Below are 15,860 nucleotides of genomic sequence, written 5' to 3' on the forward strand. Positions count from 1 at the left end.
AACTTGTCCAGGTTTACCTTTGATTCAAACAAAAGCTCTGAAACTCAAGCTTACTCTCATTTTTAGATTTTCAAGACATGTCAACAAGTTAGTATGAACCGTGTCGGCCCCTGTAGCGGACGACAGTTACAGCACATTAACACTCCTCAAATTGAATCCCACACTGATATCACACGGATTTGCAAGTGTAATTGCATTGATTTGCCAAGTTATTCGATTAGGCGGCAGCCCACGAGCTGCAGTAATTGGCTTTTCTCTGCCGGACACAGATACAGTATGTAAGCCACACAGCAGGGCTCGGTTCTGGGAGCGCCGGCTAAATGGTATTCAGGCAGCACAGTGGCCGGTGGGTGGGGAGCGCTTATCTGAGAGAGGGGGAGAGAATAACCTGCTCCTTTGGAGACTGTCCAACTAGCGCCGCCTTATAGTGTGGACACATTACCCTCAGACATCCACATGCCAACGACACAAACGAGAGTCACTGGAATATGATGAAAGCTGAACTGAAATCATTTCACCTCTGACCAACAGCTTTAACTGAGTGCATTTTCTTCAGCATTACTCAAATCTGGAAGGTTAGAGCCTATAAGCCAGTATACACCTCATTTGAAAATTTGTCACTTAAAGAGGGGGTATTATGCTTTTTTCAATCACATAGCACCAGTCTATATCTCACTACAATGATGACGAAACCTTCTGTTGGTCTGTAAATGCAGTAAATTAGAATAACTGCCTTGTATAAAATTGCTCTCTCAAAATGGCTGTAGTGAATGTCTTGAAATAGGCCTCTGTCTCTTTAAGAATCTCTGACCCTTTCCGACACGCCCCCTCCACACGCTGTCTGTGGCATCAGTGGGGAGGGGGTTCTGCTGAGGAGCAGTGATTGGTTACTCGGCTGGTGACGAAAGCTCGGAGGAGTCTCCAGGAGGTGGGGGTGTTCCTAGGAGGACTTAGGCTAACCTATCCCTAAAATGGCCGCCATCAGAGTTTTTACAGATTACTCAAAAATATGTGAATGTGCCAAGGCAACACTTCAGGCATGTTTTTAATGAGGGAATGACATAATAACATGATGTAAAGCTTGAAAAAGTCGATTTTGCATAAAACCCCCCTTTAATCGTTTGCTCTTTTTGTTGCTTGTGTGGCCTTTTTGACACTTATTCATCACAACAGTGAGGCGTAGATGGTAGAGCAAGTCGTCTCATGATTGGAAGGTTCACCCTCCTTGCCTCCAGTGTCTCTGTACATTGGTGTATGAATGAGAGTGTGAATTGGTGACTGGTTCTTTGCTGTAAAGCGCTTTGGGCCGAATGAAGGTAGAAAATCGCTTGATAAGTTGAGACCATTAACCATCACATTTTTGTCACTTTTTTTTGTCACTTATTCATCACATTTTTGTCACGTTTTTATCGCTCTTTTGTTGCTATTTTCATGAAGCTTAAAAATTAAGGCAAAGCCAAACTGGAGAAAATGTGCTTGGTTCAGGTGAGAGTTAAACGCAATGATTCTTTTGCCATCTATTCAAAGCTGACTGTAAGTCCCACTTCTTTCTAGCATTAATGTAAATTCTGCGACGCTGCCATCTAGTGACGACCTCAAAGAATGACTGGTACGACAACGATTTTTCCTACATTCATATTTTATTAAATTCCAAAACTTAATTTCACTGGTTTTAAAATAGAACATCGTCTATAGTCATACAGTAGTCTTTTGCAAAGTGCACATATATTGGACACAGACAATCGAGTGTTGGGAATAGAAAAAAATCTACGTCAGCAGGTCGCCATGTACCAGTATAAAAAGTAACAAAACTAGTAATTCATTATGTTATCAAATATTTCAGATTTGAGACTTTCTAATTGAGTTTTTTCCTAAATAAAACACTTTATGTGTAAGTGTATAAAATAGTAATGAGGTGAATAGTTTTGGCGGACACAAAAATACATGGAAAGAATTCGACATCTTCAGGAGAAACAACAAACAAACAAACATAATTTAAAATAAAACTTCATCAATCTTGAACAATAAATATTCTGTCAGTGCAATGATGCGAATGTGCCAACACTGTCTTAACAAAGGTCTTGAAAAAGGATGAGAGTCACGATGACACGGGCTGGAAACAAAGTACCATTATGAGGGCTTGTCATTGACCCGGGTTAACACAGCAGCAGGTCAAATCTAATGCTTTTAAATGTCATTTTAATGCCTAAATACTAGATTCTAATGCATGAAAAGGAAATTTCAATATTCACAAGTAAAATTGGACACAACGGGCAACTTTTGAGCAAATAATGGTTACAATTTCAGCCAAAACTGTAGTTAAATGTGTGACATTGTTGTATATCTGACAAAGTTATGCAGTAAAATTAACTACACAACATTTTGTTATTACTTAATGTTTCTACAAGCCACAGTGAAGTTGTTAATCATGACATGAAATACCAGAGGAATAGGGATGAAAATATGAAATGTGTTTTGACCAGAATTATCAATGGAAACTTAACTAGCTCCCCTTTAATAAATAAAATCTTCTTGATGATTGTTGTCGATGAATATACACTGTATGGCGCAGAAGCACATGGCATAACCAGAGCTAGAATAGGCATGTTTCGGAAACAGATTTCTAATATTAAATGTCCCAGTGTTTGGCTCGTGTTAATGTCAAACCCTGTTACGTCTCACCGGCTTTAAATGACCACGTTGGTGGCGTCGAATGGTTATTTCTTTGACAAAATAGCCGCACATTCTTCGTTTCAGGGGAGTTTGTACCGTCTTCTCACTTTTCTGCATAGCTGGCGGACCACAGCGTAACGGCATCGGGTGAATTGAGTTTATTATCGGTCTGTCGGTGCTATGTCTGCGCCAGCTGTAGCTCCTCCAGTCCATGCTTCCCCAGGTGATATCGGGCCAAGTCTTTCCTCGTCACAAGTCCGATCACCTTCACAAGAGACAAAACCACACGACGGATGAGTTTCGCTTTCGCACTATGAACTACTTGGTTTATAAACATTTGACTTACTCTGTTCTCGTCATCAACTACCACCAAGTGTCTGAGTCCGAGCGCTCTGAACAGCTTGAACACGCGGGGAAGCGACGTGTCCTGCAAAAAGACAGAAGTGATTTTACTAGATTTATGTTCTCGTATTGCCTAAACCACTCGAGGAAGGTTCTAGATAGAACAACAAAGGAATATGTACTGTCAAAACATTATCTGATTAAAAGAGGACTTCTGATAATGATCATAAACGTCATAAACAGGGGCCTGAACCAGCAGAGGGCAGTAGAACCTAGAACCTAAAACAGCCACATAGGGATGTCTGTCGTTTACGCTGCACTACCTGTGGGACAGTGTAGGGTGTGGGATTCATGAACTCGCTGAGGTCCATCATGCACTCCCTCTCGTCCTGGGACACGTGGATGCTCTGGATGGGGGGGAAGCGCGGGTAGGCGTCCCTGAAGTCTTTGAGCTGGAGTTTCCTCTGCGTCAGACGGGACCGGGCCAGTTCCACAAACACCTGCGCGGCGAGAATGCCATTTTAAAAGACGGAGCTCTTTTTAATCTCGTGCCATTGTGCGCTCATACCTTGTGCTTGAGGAGAACAATGAGCTGAGAGCGAAGAATGAGGCCGCACAGTTTTGCTGGCTGTGAGACGAGGGCACAAAGTACACACGGATTAGCAAAAATAAACAGCCAAAGCCAAATGTGTGAGTTCATCTGTGGAAATTCTCTAATGGATAATGGGCAGCAATTATTAATAGACTTCAATGTACTTACTGAACTAATAGGGAATGTTTTAGCCATTGTTCCCTCATTGGAAACATATCTAGACTCTAGAGCAATATTTCACTTCATTCATGAACGTGCGAACAATGCTCTTTCCTGAGGCGATTTCGTCTACAACCGTGTAAACAGCGCTTTCCTGGAACTTTTCTGACACAAAAGATCAAACCTGGAACCGTTTTCCACACGTTCAAAGTCTATAAATCATTACTGGATTTATAGACATGTGTTCTTATGGTGGAATTGGTTTGCTAGCATACCGTTAGCTAAAAATTAAACCTTGTTTCCATTTTTCTGTTCCGCTCCAGAGCCAACTTGAAATCCAGATCAAAACAAACGTTTCCATTGCTTTCTAAAATGCTGAGCTGCTCTACAGAATGCTTATAGCGTCCACTTTAAATATGTCCGCTTTAACAGCAGTAGTTTCCCTTCTGAGTCACGACTAAACATTTCCAAACTAGATTTATCTCAAGGAGGAAGTCGGGCCTATTTTATGACGCACCTCATCATTCCCAGCGACTTGCATGACCACAGGGAAGCCGTTGTGATTGGTGGAGGTGTTGCTCAGCGTGTCCACGATGGTGCCGACCTTTTCTATCCGGTTCAAACAGGTCACTGGGGAACTCATCACTTCTCTAGATAAAGGCCAGAGATTTGGTAATTTAGAAAGAATGAGGGCGGCGCTTTACTGTTTCAAGACAGAGCTTTACCTGGCCGTGAGCCAATGAGAGGTGGCAGGAGCCTCCCAGTGCAGGAAGGGAACACTCTGTAGCTTGATGTGGATGTCATAAAGACCCTGAGGACACAGAAAAACATTACTGCAAACCTTTTGTTAAGGAATGCCAACAGAGGTTTCAGAAACAGTTCAGATCTCAAAATTACTTCTGTTGTATTGTCATGTCATGAATCGTATAAATGTATTTTCTACTGGTAAAAATAATCTAATAATTGTTTGTATCTATCGGCTCTATTACGTTTCTATAATTCATTTTATTTATAACTGCTAATGAATATAAAGTAAGGGGAAGCCGAAAGGTTAAGTAATTTATATTAGCTATAGTTTACCCATCTGTGACCCGCTGTCTGGGCTCACGTACAGGCTCATCGTTTGCTTTGGGCGCTCTTCCTGGACAATTTACGTTATATTTAACCCTGGAAAAAAGATTTTACCTGGACCTGGACACGTCTACCTGCAGCACCAGTAAGTGCAGTCTGCGGGTTTGTGGATTATAAAACATGTCTAGGTATCTTACCACCACGTAATCCTTGTATATCTACCATTGCCTAATCGCAAAAAAAAATTCAATAGCTAGAAAAGCCCATGTAAAAGGCAAGCTAATTATTAAATCCCGATTACAAGGCTGCATCGATTCAGAATCCTTTCACAAAAAATACAGTTACGGGGACGACTCAGGACAAATGTTGCATGAGCCTGCTCCACCATATTGGAAAAATCTATAGAATATTTTCTATTTCACTAGATTTCTATAAAACGCACCAAAGTAAAAAGTATTTGCATGCTTTGGTAATTTTAAAAGCATTGAAATGCAAAGAACAGTATGTGGCGCTGTTCATGTAACGTCAGTCTCACTGACTCACAACAAGGGAGGTTTGTCCCCGTCATCTTGCCGTACAGAGGGTAACAGGTTTTTTGTGTTTTCGTATTTAAGCGGAATTGTAGTTTCGGTTTTGAAAACATTAGCATTTTCAACAGCAAACACTTATTTAACCAATAGTATCTGTGCTTTTACTAGTACAAGTATTGAAATGACATAGACATCACTCCCCGTTCCTGCTCGGGAGAAGGTCACATCAATACGCGTTGTGTACAGCGCATATATTTGCTTACCTCAATAAAGTAGTCCCCGACGATCTTGGCGGTCATCAGCACGAGCATGATCGGGAGACCGTACGTGACATTTCCTGTAGCCTCCACCATGATGACTGTCAAACTTAACGTCATCCTCACAATGCCACCTGCGATATGACAAGAGGAAGGCATGTTGAAGTAAATATAAATGAATATTACTTTGCATAATTGTTTCAAAACTTACCCAGTTGAGCTGCAGCTCCAATCAGAGCGTATTTACCAGGGTCAGCCCAGAGCTACAGAGAACAGGTAAAGCCACAATCAGGAACCTTTTGTACATTATGTTTCAAGGACAGCTTGATTCTATTAAATATCAGGGCTGCGGAATTAATTAACAAATCACAAAGACTGCATTTGTTTAAGAGGTACTTTGGGTTTTCATGTTTAATTTTGTAGTTTAGACCTCTACACACATCTGAAAAGCATGTGATTCTCTTATTGCAGTCTTGTCTCAGATGTCAATGCTCTAAGTTTCAAATGAGCACTACGAATCTCTTAATGCTTCAACAAAAATCACAAACGGCATCTTTGGATGACTAGGTTTTGTGTAAGACTAACCGAGCCGGAGGAGGAGATGGATGCCAGCAGTATGCCGCACAGTCTCCCCCAGGCAGCCCCTATGAGCAGAGAGGGGATGAAGACCCCTGCAGACACCGCCAGGCCATAGGTCCAACAGGCCAGGAAGAAGTAGGTGAGGGTGAACAGGCCCAGGGTGAGAGGGTTGTACGAACCTGGGCGACACAGACAAAGGCTTTAGATGAGACACAGGAACAAAGGTGTGTTCCGTAACGCATCACAGCCACACCTACTACACCCTTAATTAAGTATGACATACTAAAAGATAACTGTTGAGTAATTCAAGTTGAAAAAAAAAAAATGATTTGGACATAATGTATGTACAACTAGGCAGTGCTTACGTATGATAATTACATGGCATTTCAGTTGGGTTGCCAGATAAACAAAGAAAGTGTAAACAATGTTTTTTTTTTTGTTCTGTTATGCACGGTAGCGCAGCGGTTAGTGCACATGCTTCACAGGGAGGGTGGGGGGTCCTGGGTTCAATCCCCAGACCGGACGGGGCCTTTTAGTGTGAAGTTTGTATGTTCTCCTAGTGTACTTCGGATCCCCTTCCACTAAAAACATGTACAATAGGCTAAGGAGAGTGTGCTTGAGAGTGCGACTGGGGGACAACGGTCCATTAGTCCATGGCCACAATTCTGTTTACATGTATGTGTCCCGTGTGCGTTCATTAACATGCACCGTCTCGGCCGAATAAATAAAGATTAATGGCAAGGTAATAAACTAAGTCAAACATGAAGCCATCAGCTTTATTTTCAACAATTCAAACAATGCAGTGCCAAATTGTCTGTGATTGAGTGTAAGTGCAGCAGACTGACCTGGCTGATTGTGGAAAAGGCTGCGGACGCTTCTCTCAGGAGTGTTGAAGAAGGCTGTGGCCATGGCATTATATTCCCCATCAGCACAGAATAACTGAAGAACAAAGGAAAGCACACATTTAGCACAGCTAAGTTAATGACCTATAACACACTGTCGTGATTCAGCACCTGAAGAGGGTACTCCTCACTGTTCTCAGGAGCCAGGGGCTGGCAGTCGGTGGAGAAGTAAATCATTGTGAATGAGACTGTTGCCGTTACCGCAGCAACGAGCATAGCCTCCATCACTTGCAAACAGGGTCGATGAACATACCTGAATCCAAACACACGACACAGAATTTTTACATAATATTGCTATACAGAGATTGTTCAGCAATTTCCATTCATTGTGCGTTTGTGATACTGTTGACTGTATGTAAAAAAATAAAACAAAACATAAAAACTCTTTACTTTTAATAAGAGACTTTTATATAACATACATATATAAAATCATTACGTAGTATCTTGGACTTTCCCTGGTGCCAAAAACAGCAGGTGTTGAGGAAAATCTGTCTAGTGCCTTCCAGCTACAGCTGCAGATCCAGTTCTGGTTATTGAATGTGTCAGATGAGACATCGAAAGATTTATTTTGATTAAGCCTTCCAGACAGGTACTTATTCATGTGACTACACAACCGAGGGAGAAAGACATTTTACATTTTTTAAATTTATTAATGGAAATTGTTTACATTTTTTTTATTTAAAACCTTTTTTTTTCATTGTCATTTTCATTTGCTTGAAAAATGTTCAACTGACTTCTACAGCTACAACGCTACAGCTATTATAAAAAGCTGGACAAATAAAAGCAAGGTGAGCCTCTGTCCTCCGTCCCCCTGACAAATGAGGGCATTTTCAAGCTCAACACAAGGAAAAAGCGTAGCTTAAAACGCAGCTGTCATTACGGTTACTGTGCTGCAGGAAGTTCTCCTCCCTGTCAGTCACTCGACCAGTTCTCACACTTTAATCACGACATGCTCTTTCTGAGAATGTGCCATTGAAAACTTCCTTCTCCAAAACCCCACCCAGCCTTTGACAGCCATCAACATGCCACTATGTTGTTTTTGTTGGCACATTAGACACAAACTAGCTCTTCACATAAAAGTCTGTTCAAGCTGTTCCCGCATTTCTTACATTCTGGATCAATTACCTGATCCTGAAAATGGTGAGCCAGTAATTCAGAAAGTTGAACAAAGCTCCAAGTAATCCTCCTGTAGAAACAATAAAGACAGAGTTTAATGAGTCAAGTGTTGGGTACCTTTACTGAAAAGGGTCTAAAAAAATGAAGCTTGTACTTACCTATAGCACCCATAGCAATGAACAGGGGAATCTCATAGAAGCTGTATTCCAGTGACTGAAACAGGCACACATTTAGTTAGCAATAAATAGATATTGGAAATCTTATGTTTGCAAAAGCATAAAGAGGATTGAACCATGACTTTTCCATCTCAGAAAGACAAGTATCTAATAGTCGAGGCCATGGGAACCTAGGGTGCCGAGGATGCTGCAGCACGCCCTGGTGGATAGTTCGAGCATTGTAGGCAATATCAATAAATATAATAAAAATGTACGGTTTTGGGCACAATCTTGTCCCTCGGCACCCCCTAACCGAAATATGTTCTGAGGGCTCTGCTAATAGTGGAATAAAGAGTTTAATGTTTACAGAGCATCATGAATACTGGTCCTACCTCAATTTCAAAGCGACCAAAGTTGATGAGACCAGGATTTGAGAGCTGGCCCGGTTTTTTGTGATACACGCTCAAGACGAAGTTCAGAGTAAAAGTGGAGATCATTGATGCAAAGAACTGGAAGGCAAAAAAAAACACCATAATGGAAAAGGCGATTTAGCAACTATAACTGACAGTCGGTGCAGGGCGAGGAGAAGGGAGAAACTATTGAACAGTGTCTCTTACTATCCTCCATGTTAACATTTGATTCCAGAAAGATGCTCCTTCCTCCAGAGAGAAAAGCACCCCACCTGTGGACCGAAAAGTAGATTTACTCGAGCTCAAAGGTCCACGGGACAGATTAGTGAGAAAGAAGTGGGTATTCACCAACGGGCGCTCCAAAGGCTGCAGAAACACCTGCAGCAGCTCCGGCCGAGACAAAGTCTCTCTTTTCTGTGTCACGGCGGAAATACTCAAACATCTGCAGACAAAAGTGCATGTGATTTATTTTGTGCTATTGAGAAGGCGGTTATGCTTGACCTAGCAACTGTTCAAGTACAACAAGGCGAGTAAAGATGTGCTTTTGTGTGGTAAAGGGCACAGGTTCTTACTTTAAAGTCTCTCTTTAAGGATGTGCTTCTGCCTTGAGACACTCCTGCCGCCACAACAGCACCCGAGTGAATCATGGGACCTTCCTGTAAGAGTTAAGGAATGAAGATCAACACGAGACAATAACACACGCAACTACAATTCAGTAGCAGGTGCACTTTACAAATAACAAGGGATCAAACAATGGATTCATGCCGCCATTAATTCCCATGTTAAAATGAAGTAACTACATGGAAAACACAGAAAAGTGGGTCTGCAGTTTGGGAGGAGTTTGAACTTAAAGGGACACTGCGTAACATTTTGGATAATACAGTAATACAAAACATGCTCCTAATGACCAGCCTGACCAGCAGTGGATAATTGGATGAGGATCTGATCTACTTAAAACTCATATTTGGCCGCCTTTAGTCAACATCTCCATGGAGACGAGCTGGAGACGTCCCGCTCCCAGTAAAGGTACAGTCAGGTATTGGGAGAGGCGAGTCACTCACAACAAACACATATTTACTTGTTTAATTTTCAGGTATTTTTCAATGACAAAAATATCTGTAATAAAGTGAACGCTTGTATTTTATTCTGTTTATGGAGTGCAATGTTACACAGTGTAGCTTTAAGTTACAGTTAATTTTGTCTTTTCTTTTTACTTATTTTTGCTATAAAGTAGAAAATATAATTAAATATGTCTGACTTAGAACATTTTTAACAATACGATTGAGCATGGAAGAGAATGAACATGAAGCCTGTTATCCATCTGCACCTTTTGCATTCACAGACTTTTTCCTCCACATTGGTTCCGCTGGTTTACAACACATTTACAACTGCGTTACAAAACTCTACTAAACCAGTTCCTTCTTTTTGTATTTTTAGAAAAAAGGATTATTTTGTGACCCACTGTTATAAAGTTCACGACATTGCTTTACTCACCTTTCCTACAGCGAGACCGCCGACTACAGAGCAGATTACCCCAAAGACTTTTATGACTAGAGTCTGTCAGACAAAAAGAAAGAAGATGTAAGCAACATTTATAAGCGGTGTCAGGACTGTTCTTCCATTTGCAACATTTACCTTGAGACGCACGACTCGCGGGATCTTCACTCCATTGAGGTAGCACTTAATTTGAGGGATTCCACTTCCTCCTGCAATGGGCTAGAGACGACAAATCTACGGTTTAGTAAACTCGCTAAGGAGAAAACCACTCAAAGCAAAGTTTGTAGCTTGTGGCGCAAGGGCGAAATAATTTGCTGGACATTAATTGAATCAGAAACTACAAAACAAGGAAGAATTTTGACACTATTTCCACTGTTGCACAAAGTGGATTTTTTTTTTGCCAGTTTCACTTCAACAACATATAGTGGTTAAATGTAGGACATTCTCACTTCTTATATTCTTATAGAAAGCCATGAAGGCAGAGGATTACAGCAACAAGTCAGACAAATTACAAATACTACATTAGGTTTGAAGTGATGAGTTCAAATTTAACTTAACACTTTAAAGGCCCTGTACCTGATTTTTTTGAATTTATAAACAACTTTCAGCTCAAAATGTAACTTCATAGCATCCAATGGTCCGTTTTCCACAAATATCTGCTTATAAAATACACCACAGTCTCACCTCGAAGCAGGCTACGAGTATAGATCCCAACATGACGACAGCGGCGTTAAACCCGACCCAGAGGATGAGAGAGATCGAGAGTCCGCCCGTTTCTGTGAAGTTCTCGATATCTGTCAGAGGGTCAAGGGTCAAGGAATGTCTACAATGTCTGGAATCTCACATCCGGTTAGACCAAGGACAGAGAGGATTTCAAGACAGAAGCAGGGTTGCCAGGTCTGTGGGAATAGGGCAGTTTATGAAGAAGAAGAAGAAGAAGATCTTTATTTATATAGCGCCTTTCACAGACATATAGTCACAAAGCGCTTTACATGAGACAATTGTACATTCACTCCATACCCGGTGGTGGAAACTACGTTTGTAGCTTCAGTTTCCCCTGGGGGAGACTGTCAGAGGCGCTTTCGCGACTACACACGTCTGTGCCAACGGACCCTCTGACACCACCATACATTCACTCACACACATCATTCATCCTGGCCTATTGTGCATGTTTTTAGTGGTAGGGGAAACCGGAGTACCCGGAGGAAACCTACGCAGACACGGGGAGAACATGCAAACTCCACACAGAAAGGCCCCGTCCAGGTGGGAATCGAACCCGGACCTTCTAGCTGTGAAGCGAGAGCACTAACCGCTGCGCTACCGTGCCGCTTAATTGCGTATGGAGCATTTACGCAATACTGTTTGATAAGGGAACAACGTAATAACTTGGATTAATGCTCAAAAAAAGTTAATTTATCATATGACACTTAAATTCTAGCCTAGTTGTTAATAAAAGTCCCTATTTTGACAGTAAAACACTTCAATCCAGAGCTGCTCTTCACGTGAGAGCAAGAATGCGGGGTGAGGTCCGGGTCGTCAGAGGACATCGAGAAACTATAAACTAATTACAGCTGCTGCAAATGTCTGCGGGTTTTCAGCCACTATTGGGTAAGTTTGGCCGCTGATACTGTAACCTGGCAAATCTGAATAGAAGGAAAACAAGAAGCCTGTCACATAGCGCTATTATATCGGTGATGAAAGCTGTTTTTGGTGAGTAACGATGGAATGGACGCTTATTTTGTAAAGCGATTTTCGAATAACACACCCAATGCGCTAACGATGAGAATACTGAAGCAGGAAATGAAATGAGGATACTTCTTCTGATAACTTCGTATTTCAGGCCTGCGAGCGTCTCCACTGCGATGTCTATGAAGCAGGCGATGAGTCCTGTTAGCAAGCCAATGAGGCCGCAAACCACCCAGCGACTGATCTCCAGGCATCGGAAACTCTACGGACACACAAGCGGGAACAGCTTTACCTAACGTAGGGCTTGAGAGAAAAAAACAAAACATATTTCTGTTTTGAAATGAAAAGATTTAGTTTATTCCACACATGAGACTCGCGCAGAGATGACTGAAATAGGAACTGCTCAACTATTACGAGCATGTCTACATTACAGGGCGAGCAGGTTTTAAAAGTAATAAAACCCGACAGAGATATGTGATCTGTGAAAGAGATAAGTAAAAAAGTGTGTTAACTTAATTCTTAAGTTCTGTTGAGGTTACGCACCATGTGACTCATGCGTCTTTCCTCCTCAAGAAACAGCTGGTTCTCAATGTTATCATAGTCCAGACTCTGAAAAGATGGAAAGAAATAAAGTTAACAGCAAATTTCTCATATGCTTGTAAGATCGTCTTATTTTTGTAACAGTTAATAGTGCAGAGAATACAGACAGAGACTTACTTCATATTTAAGTGACAAAAGCTTTTCAGTGTGTGGGATTTCTCTGGCTTGTCCTCTTAAAGAATCCTGTATTAAAAGGAAACAGAGGGCACATTTCAGTACATAAAAGCACACAGCTGGACAGAAATCAGCTTGTTTTAGACAAATATACTCCAGAGACAAGTGCTTCCACAATACTGTAAAGTAAAGTTGGTAAAGGTGTTTCCTACAGTGCAGGCGAGCGGTAACATGCAGTGCACACAGCCAGCTACGACAGGTGATTCTCATCATGCAGCGTGCGGTGGGACTTTGCACAAAACCAACAAGCGGAACTGCAACAAAAATGTCTAACGCTGTCGACGGAGACATAAAGGTGTATTATGGAGATCACATGCAAAACAATAAAACCCATCTTAAATATCTGTTAATGACTGACTTAGAGAGACCAACTATCATGATCTTACAGAGGGCTGCTCAACATATCGTTGTTATCGCGGTAAAACCTCACAAAGGTCTGCCACAATGTTTCTCTCACATCGTGCTGCCCTAATGTCACGCAAAAACTGGATTTTTGTGTGTGTTTGGATAGATTTTTTTCTTCTTTAGCTTGAGTAAAGTAACTGTTCAAACAAAACACAAGGTTTTGTGATGTTTACAAAAGCATGGATCTTATCTATGAATGAATCAAGTACATTAGAGACGCATTGCAGGGATGACAGTGGTTTCCCAGTCATGTGCCTTTCACACACACTGAATGAGTCAAATGTTCACTTCTTTAGGTTACATAGCAGTCTGGCTCAAAGCCACATACTGACACATGTCAGCATATGTGTAATCAAAGGTTCAGCTCAGTTCTACAGAGTGGGCTACAAGCAGGAAAGACGCTACAGGTCGGACACTGAAAAAGGCTTAGCTGAAGTAGGCGATGGACGTAAACAGAGCGTGAAGATGGGAGGCGTCTCGCTGGATTTTACCTCGTCTGCTGTTACTTCCTCCTCCAACTCCACCGTGGTCAGTCTGCCTATCTGAAATAAACTGCCACCTGCAGCGTGCTGAGGGCCACACAGACAAATGTATATATCCCATTGACCCATTAATCCACGACAGTTAAAAAAAAAAGCCATGTCTACTCATTCATGAACACGATAATCAGCTTGACAAGAGTTCAAGAAGGCTGAATAATTACAAAATCGAGTTTCTGGGGTGAACTCAGGGACAGGAAGTTGGATGCCCATTTAATATATTTACACCGTATGGAATGGACCAGGTTCAAACCAGGACTAAACCAGGACTTTCTAGGGTCTAAATGAGGACCGACTACAGATTAGTCCAGGACTATAAAGCATATTCTTTAGACAAGTAATCCAAAGAGCCACAAGACCAAGAGACATACGGACACATATGGCTCTAAAACCATCAGTTTTTGCAGACAGGGCTGGGCAAAAACTACACACTGCACAGTGACTGCCTTTGCTATTTTTTGTGTTTGTTGATGCACTTTAACTAAAAACAATAAATATATATGTATTTAAAATGTATTTACAGCCAGCAGTAATTTGGCCTTGATTCCAAATGAGTACATCGGCTGCAGCTCGTCCATGAGCACATTACCCAACCCAGTTTTGGCTTCACTCCATTGGTCGCCCATCAAGTTCCGGATTGAATTAAAAATGTTGCTGCTGACTTTCAAATGTTTGAATGGCCAGGCGCCAGGTTATCTGCCATCTACCCCTGCCCGAGGAGGGGTCGTGAGGCTGCACTGCCCAGCTCACAAATGGTCACAAGAGGAGACAGCTCTTTAACGCTTCGTGCTCCCTCCTTGTGGAACTCCCTCTCGTTTTATACAATTTTTACAACATTTAAATTGTTGCTTAACACATTTATATATTGTAAGGCGTTTGAGAAATTGCATTCATAATGTATTTTATTTATTTTGTATGTTTTTCTGTAAAGCACTTTGTAACTGTTGTTTAGAAAAGCGCTATACAGATAAAGTGCATTACTATTATTATTTTTGTTTTAAATGGGAATCGTATCGAATCGTAAATCGAGTTTTCTATTAGAAAATCGAAAATCCTTTAGCTCTAATTGCAAACTGACATTCTGCTGAAAGGCCATGTCCCATGATGTTGGGATGATGCGCTAACAGATAAAGTAGACATGTCAAGTGCTGATCTCCATGACAGGCACTTCTTACAGCCTCACAGAAGTCATTATAGCCACACTCTCATCACATTTCCATTATCACAAAGACTCGTGGGCTTTGCGTTTGCCGCTTCCATCAGACATGCTCAAAACACAAGCGGGCTCAGCCAGACCCAGGGGCTGTTGTTGCTGATGCTGCGCTAACAGCTGTGGCCCATGCTAGCTGCACTCATACGGCTGTACAATGGGCTGTACCCAGAGGCTGTACCTGTCTGAAGGAGCGGGGCTGCTCGGAGCCGTTCAGCAGAGGCGTCCCCTCTCCCGCCGCCGCCGCCGCCGCCGCAGAGTCATCGGCCCGACTCGACCACGACACTTTCTTGGTGATGTTGGCCATGTTTCTGCGCGCAGTCTTTTTAATTTGGCAAATGCATGAACTGCAGTGGCGACTTGTTATTCTTCCTCAACTCCCCATGATCATCCCCGTAACTCGTGACGTCTACGGATAGCGCGGAAGGCCAAAAAGCCGAGCGCGTTGGATTCTGGGACTTGCAGTCTCAGCAAAATGGAGCGTTCAGTTCACTCATGTTCAGCCCTGAAAAGCGACAGATATGATTTAAATTTATTTGGTGGGTTAAAAATTATCTGCCATTGTAATGTTCTTGCTAGTGTAGCCAGAACATTCGTTAGGCTAGAAAAACAAAATGAAGTTATAATAACAACAAAAACAAACACTATTAAAGTTGACTAATCCGCAATCAATTTCTCACCAGCTTGATGTATAAAATGGGAGAGGGTTATAAAAAAGATGAAATACAGGAAAAAGTGGTGCAGCTGTTTCAAGATGCACAATAAGGAGGCACTTGATGAAAAATGGGCTGCATGGCCATCACCTCGCAAATGCTACAATGTGTCCGCTTACAATATGACAAACAGCACAGAGACAAGACTCAACATTTCTGAAACAATGTCACTTGAAATTATGAAACCAAAATTGGAATTTTTGGCCATAACCTTAAACGTTACGTTTGGAGGAGTCAACAAGGCCCGTGA

At 41.8% G+C, this 15,860-nt stretch overlaps 1 protein-coding gene across 2 annotated transcripts; it reads right to left on the reverse strand.

The window, feature by feature from the left end:
- Positions 1–2,628: 2,628 nt before the first annotated feature.
- clcn7 (chloride channel 7) lies at positions 2,629–15,311 on the reverse strand. Of its 2 annotated transcripts, XM_079565125.1 has the most exons (25): positions 15,079–15,311; positions 13,640–13,717; positions 12,687–12,752; positions 12,513–12,578; positions 12,099–12,231; positions 10,968–11,077; positions 10,422–10,502; positions 10,281–10,343; positions 9,359–9,442; positions 9,135–9,228; positions 8,994–9,058; positions 8,769–8,885; positions 8,380–8,434; positions 8,231–8,291; positions 7,217–7,358; positions 7,049–7,142; positions 6,210–6,382; positions 5,836–5,887; positions 5,631–5,758; positions 4,492–4,577; positions 4,284–4,416; positions 3,584–3,643; positions 3,339–3,515; positions 3,020–3,100; positions 2,629–2,938 (listed from the first exon to the last, which is right to left on the reverse strand). In XM_079565125.1, exons 1-25 carry the CDS (start codon positions 15,202–15,204, stop codon positions 2,852–2,854), a joined length of 2,412 nt encoding a protein of 803 aa, XP_079421251.1. In that variant the 5' UTR covers positions 15,205–15,311; the 3' UTR covers positions 2,629–2,851. The 2 variants fall into 2 exon arrangements, with proteins under 2 accessions (XP_079421251.1, XP_079421252.1); XM_079565126.1 differs by lacking the exon at positions 13,640–13,717.
- Positions 15,312–15,860: the final 549 nt, after the last annotated feature.

Source organism: Gobius niger, assembly GCF_951799975.1.
Source record: "Gobius niger genome assembly, chromosome: 10".
NCBI classification, from domain to species: Eukaryota; Metazoa; Chordata; class Actinopteri; order Gobiiformes; family Gobiidae; genus Gobius; species Gobius niger.

What these genes read in the sequence shown, in the direction of transcription:
- clcn7 (XM_079565125.1), bottom strand. Translation starts at nt 15,204, where the DNA reads ATGGCCAACATCACCAAGAAAGTGTCGTGGTCGAGTCGGGCCGATGAC. An exon ending in AGCCCCGCTCCTTCAGACAG is followed by an intron (nt 13,718 to 15,078) that starts GTACAGCCTCTG and finishes TGTGGCCCTCAG; the next exon opens with CACGCTGCAGGTGGCAGTTT. An exon ending in TTGGTCGCTTTGAAATTGAG is followed by an intron (nt 8,435 to 8,768) that starts GTAGGACCAGTA and finishes TGCCTGTTTCAG; the next exon opens with TCACTGGAATACAGCTTCTA.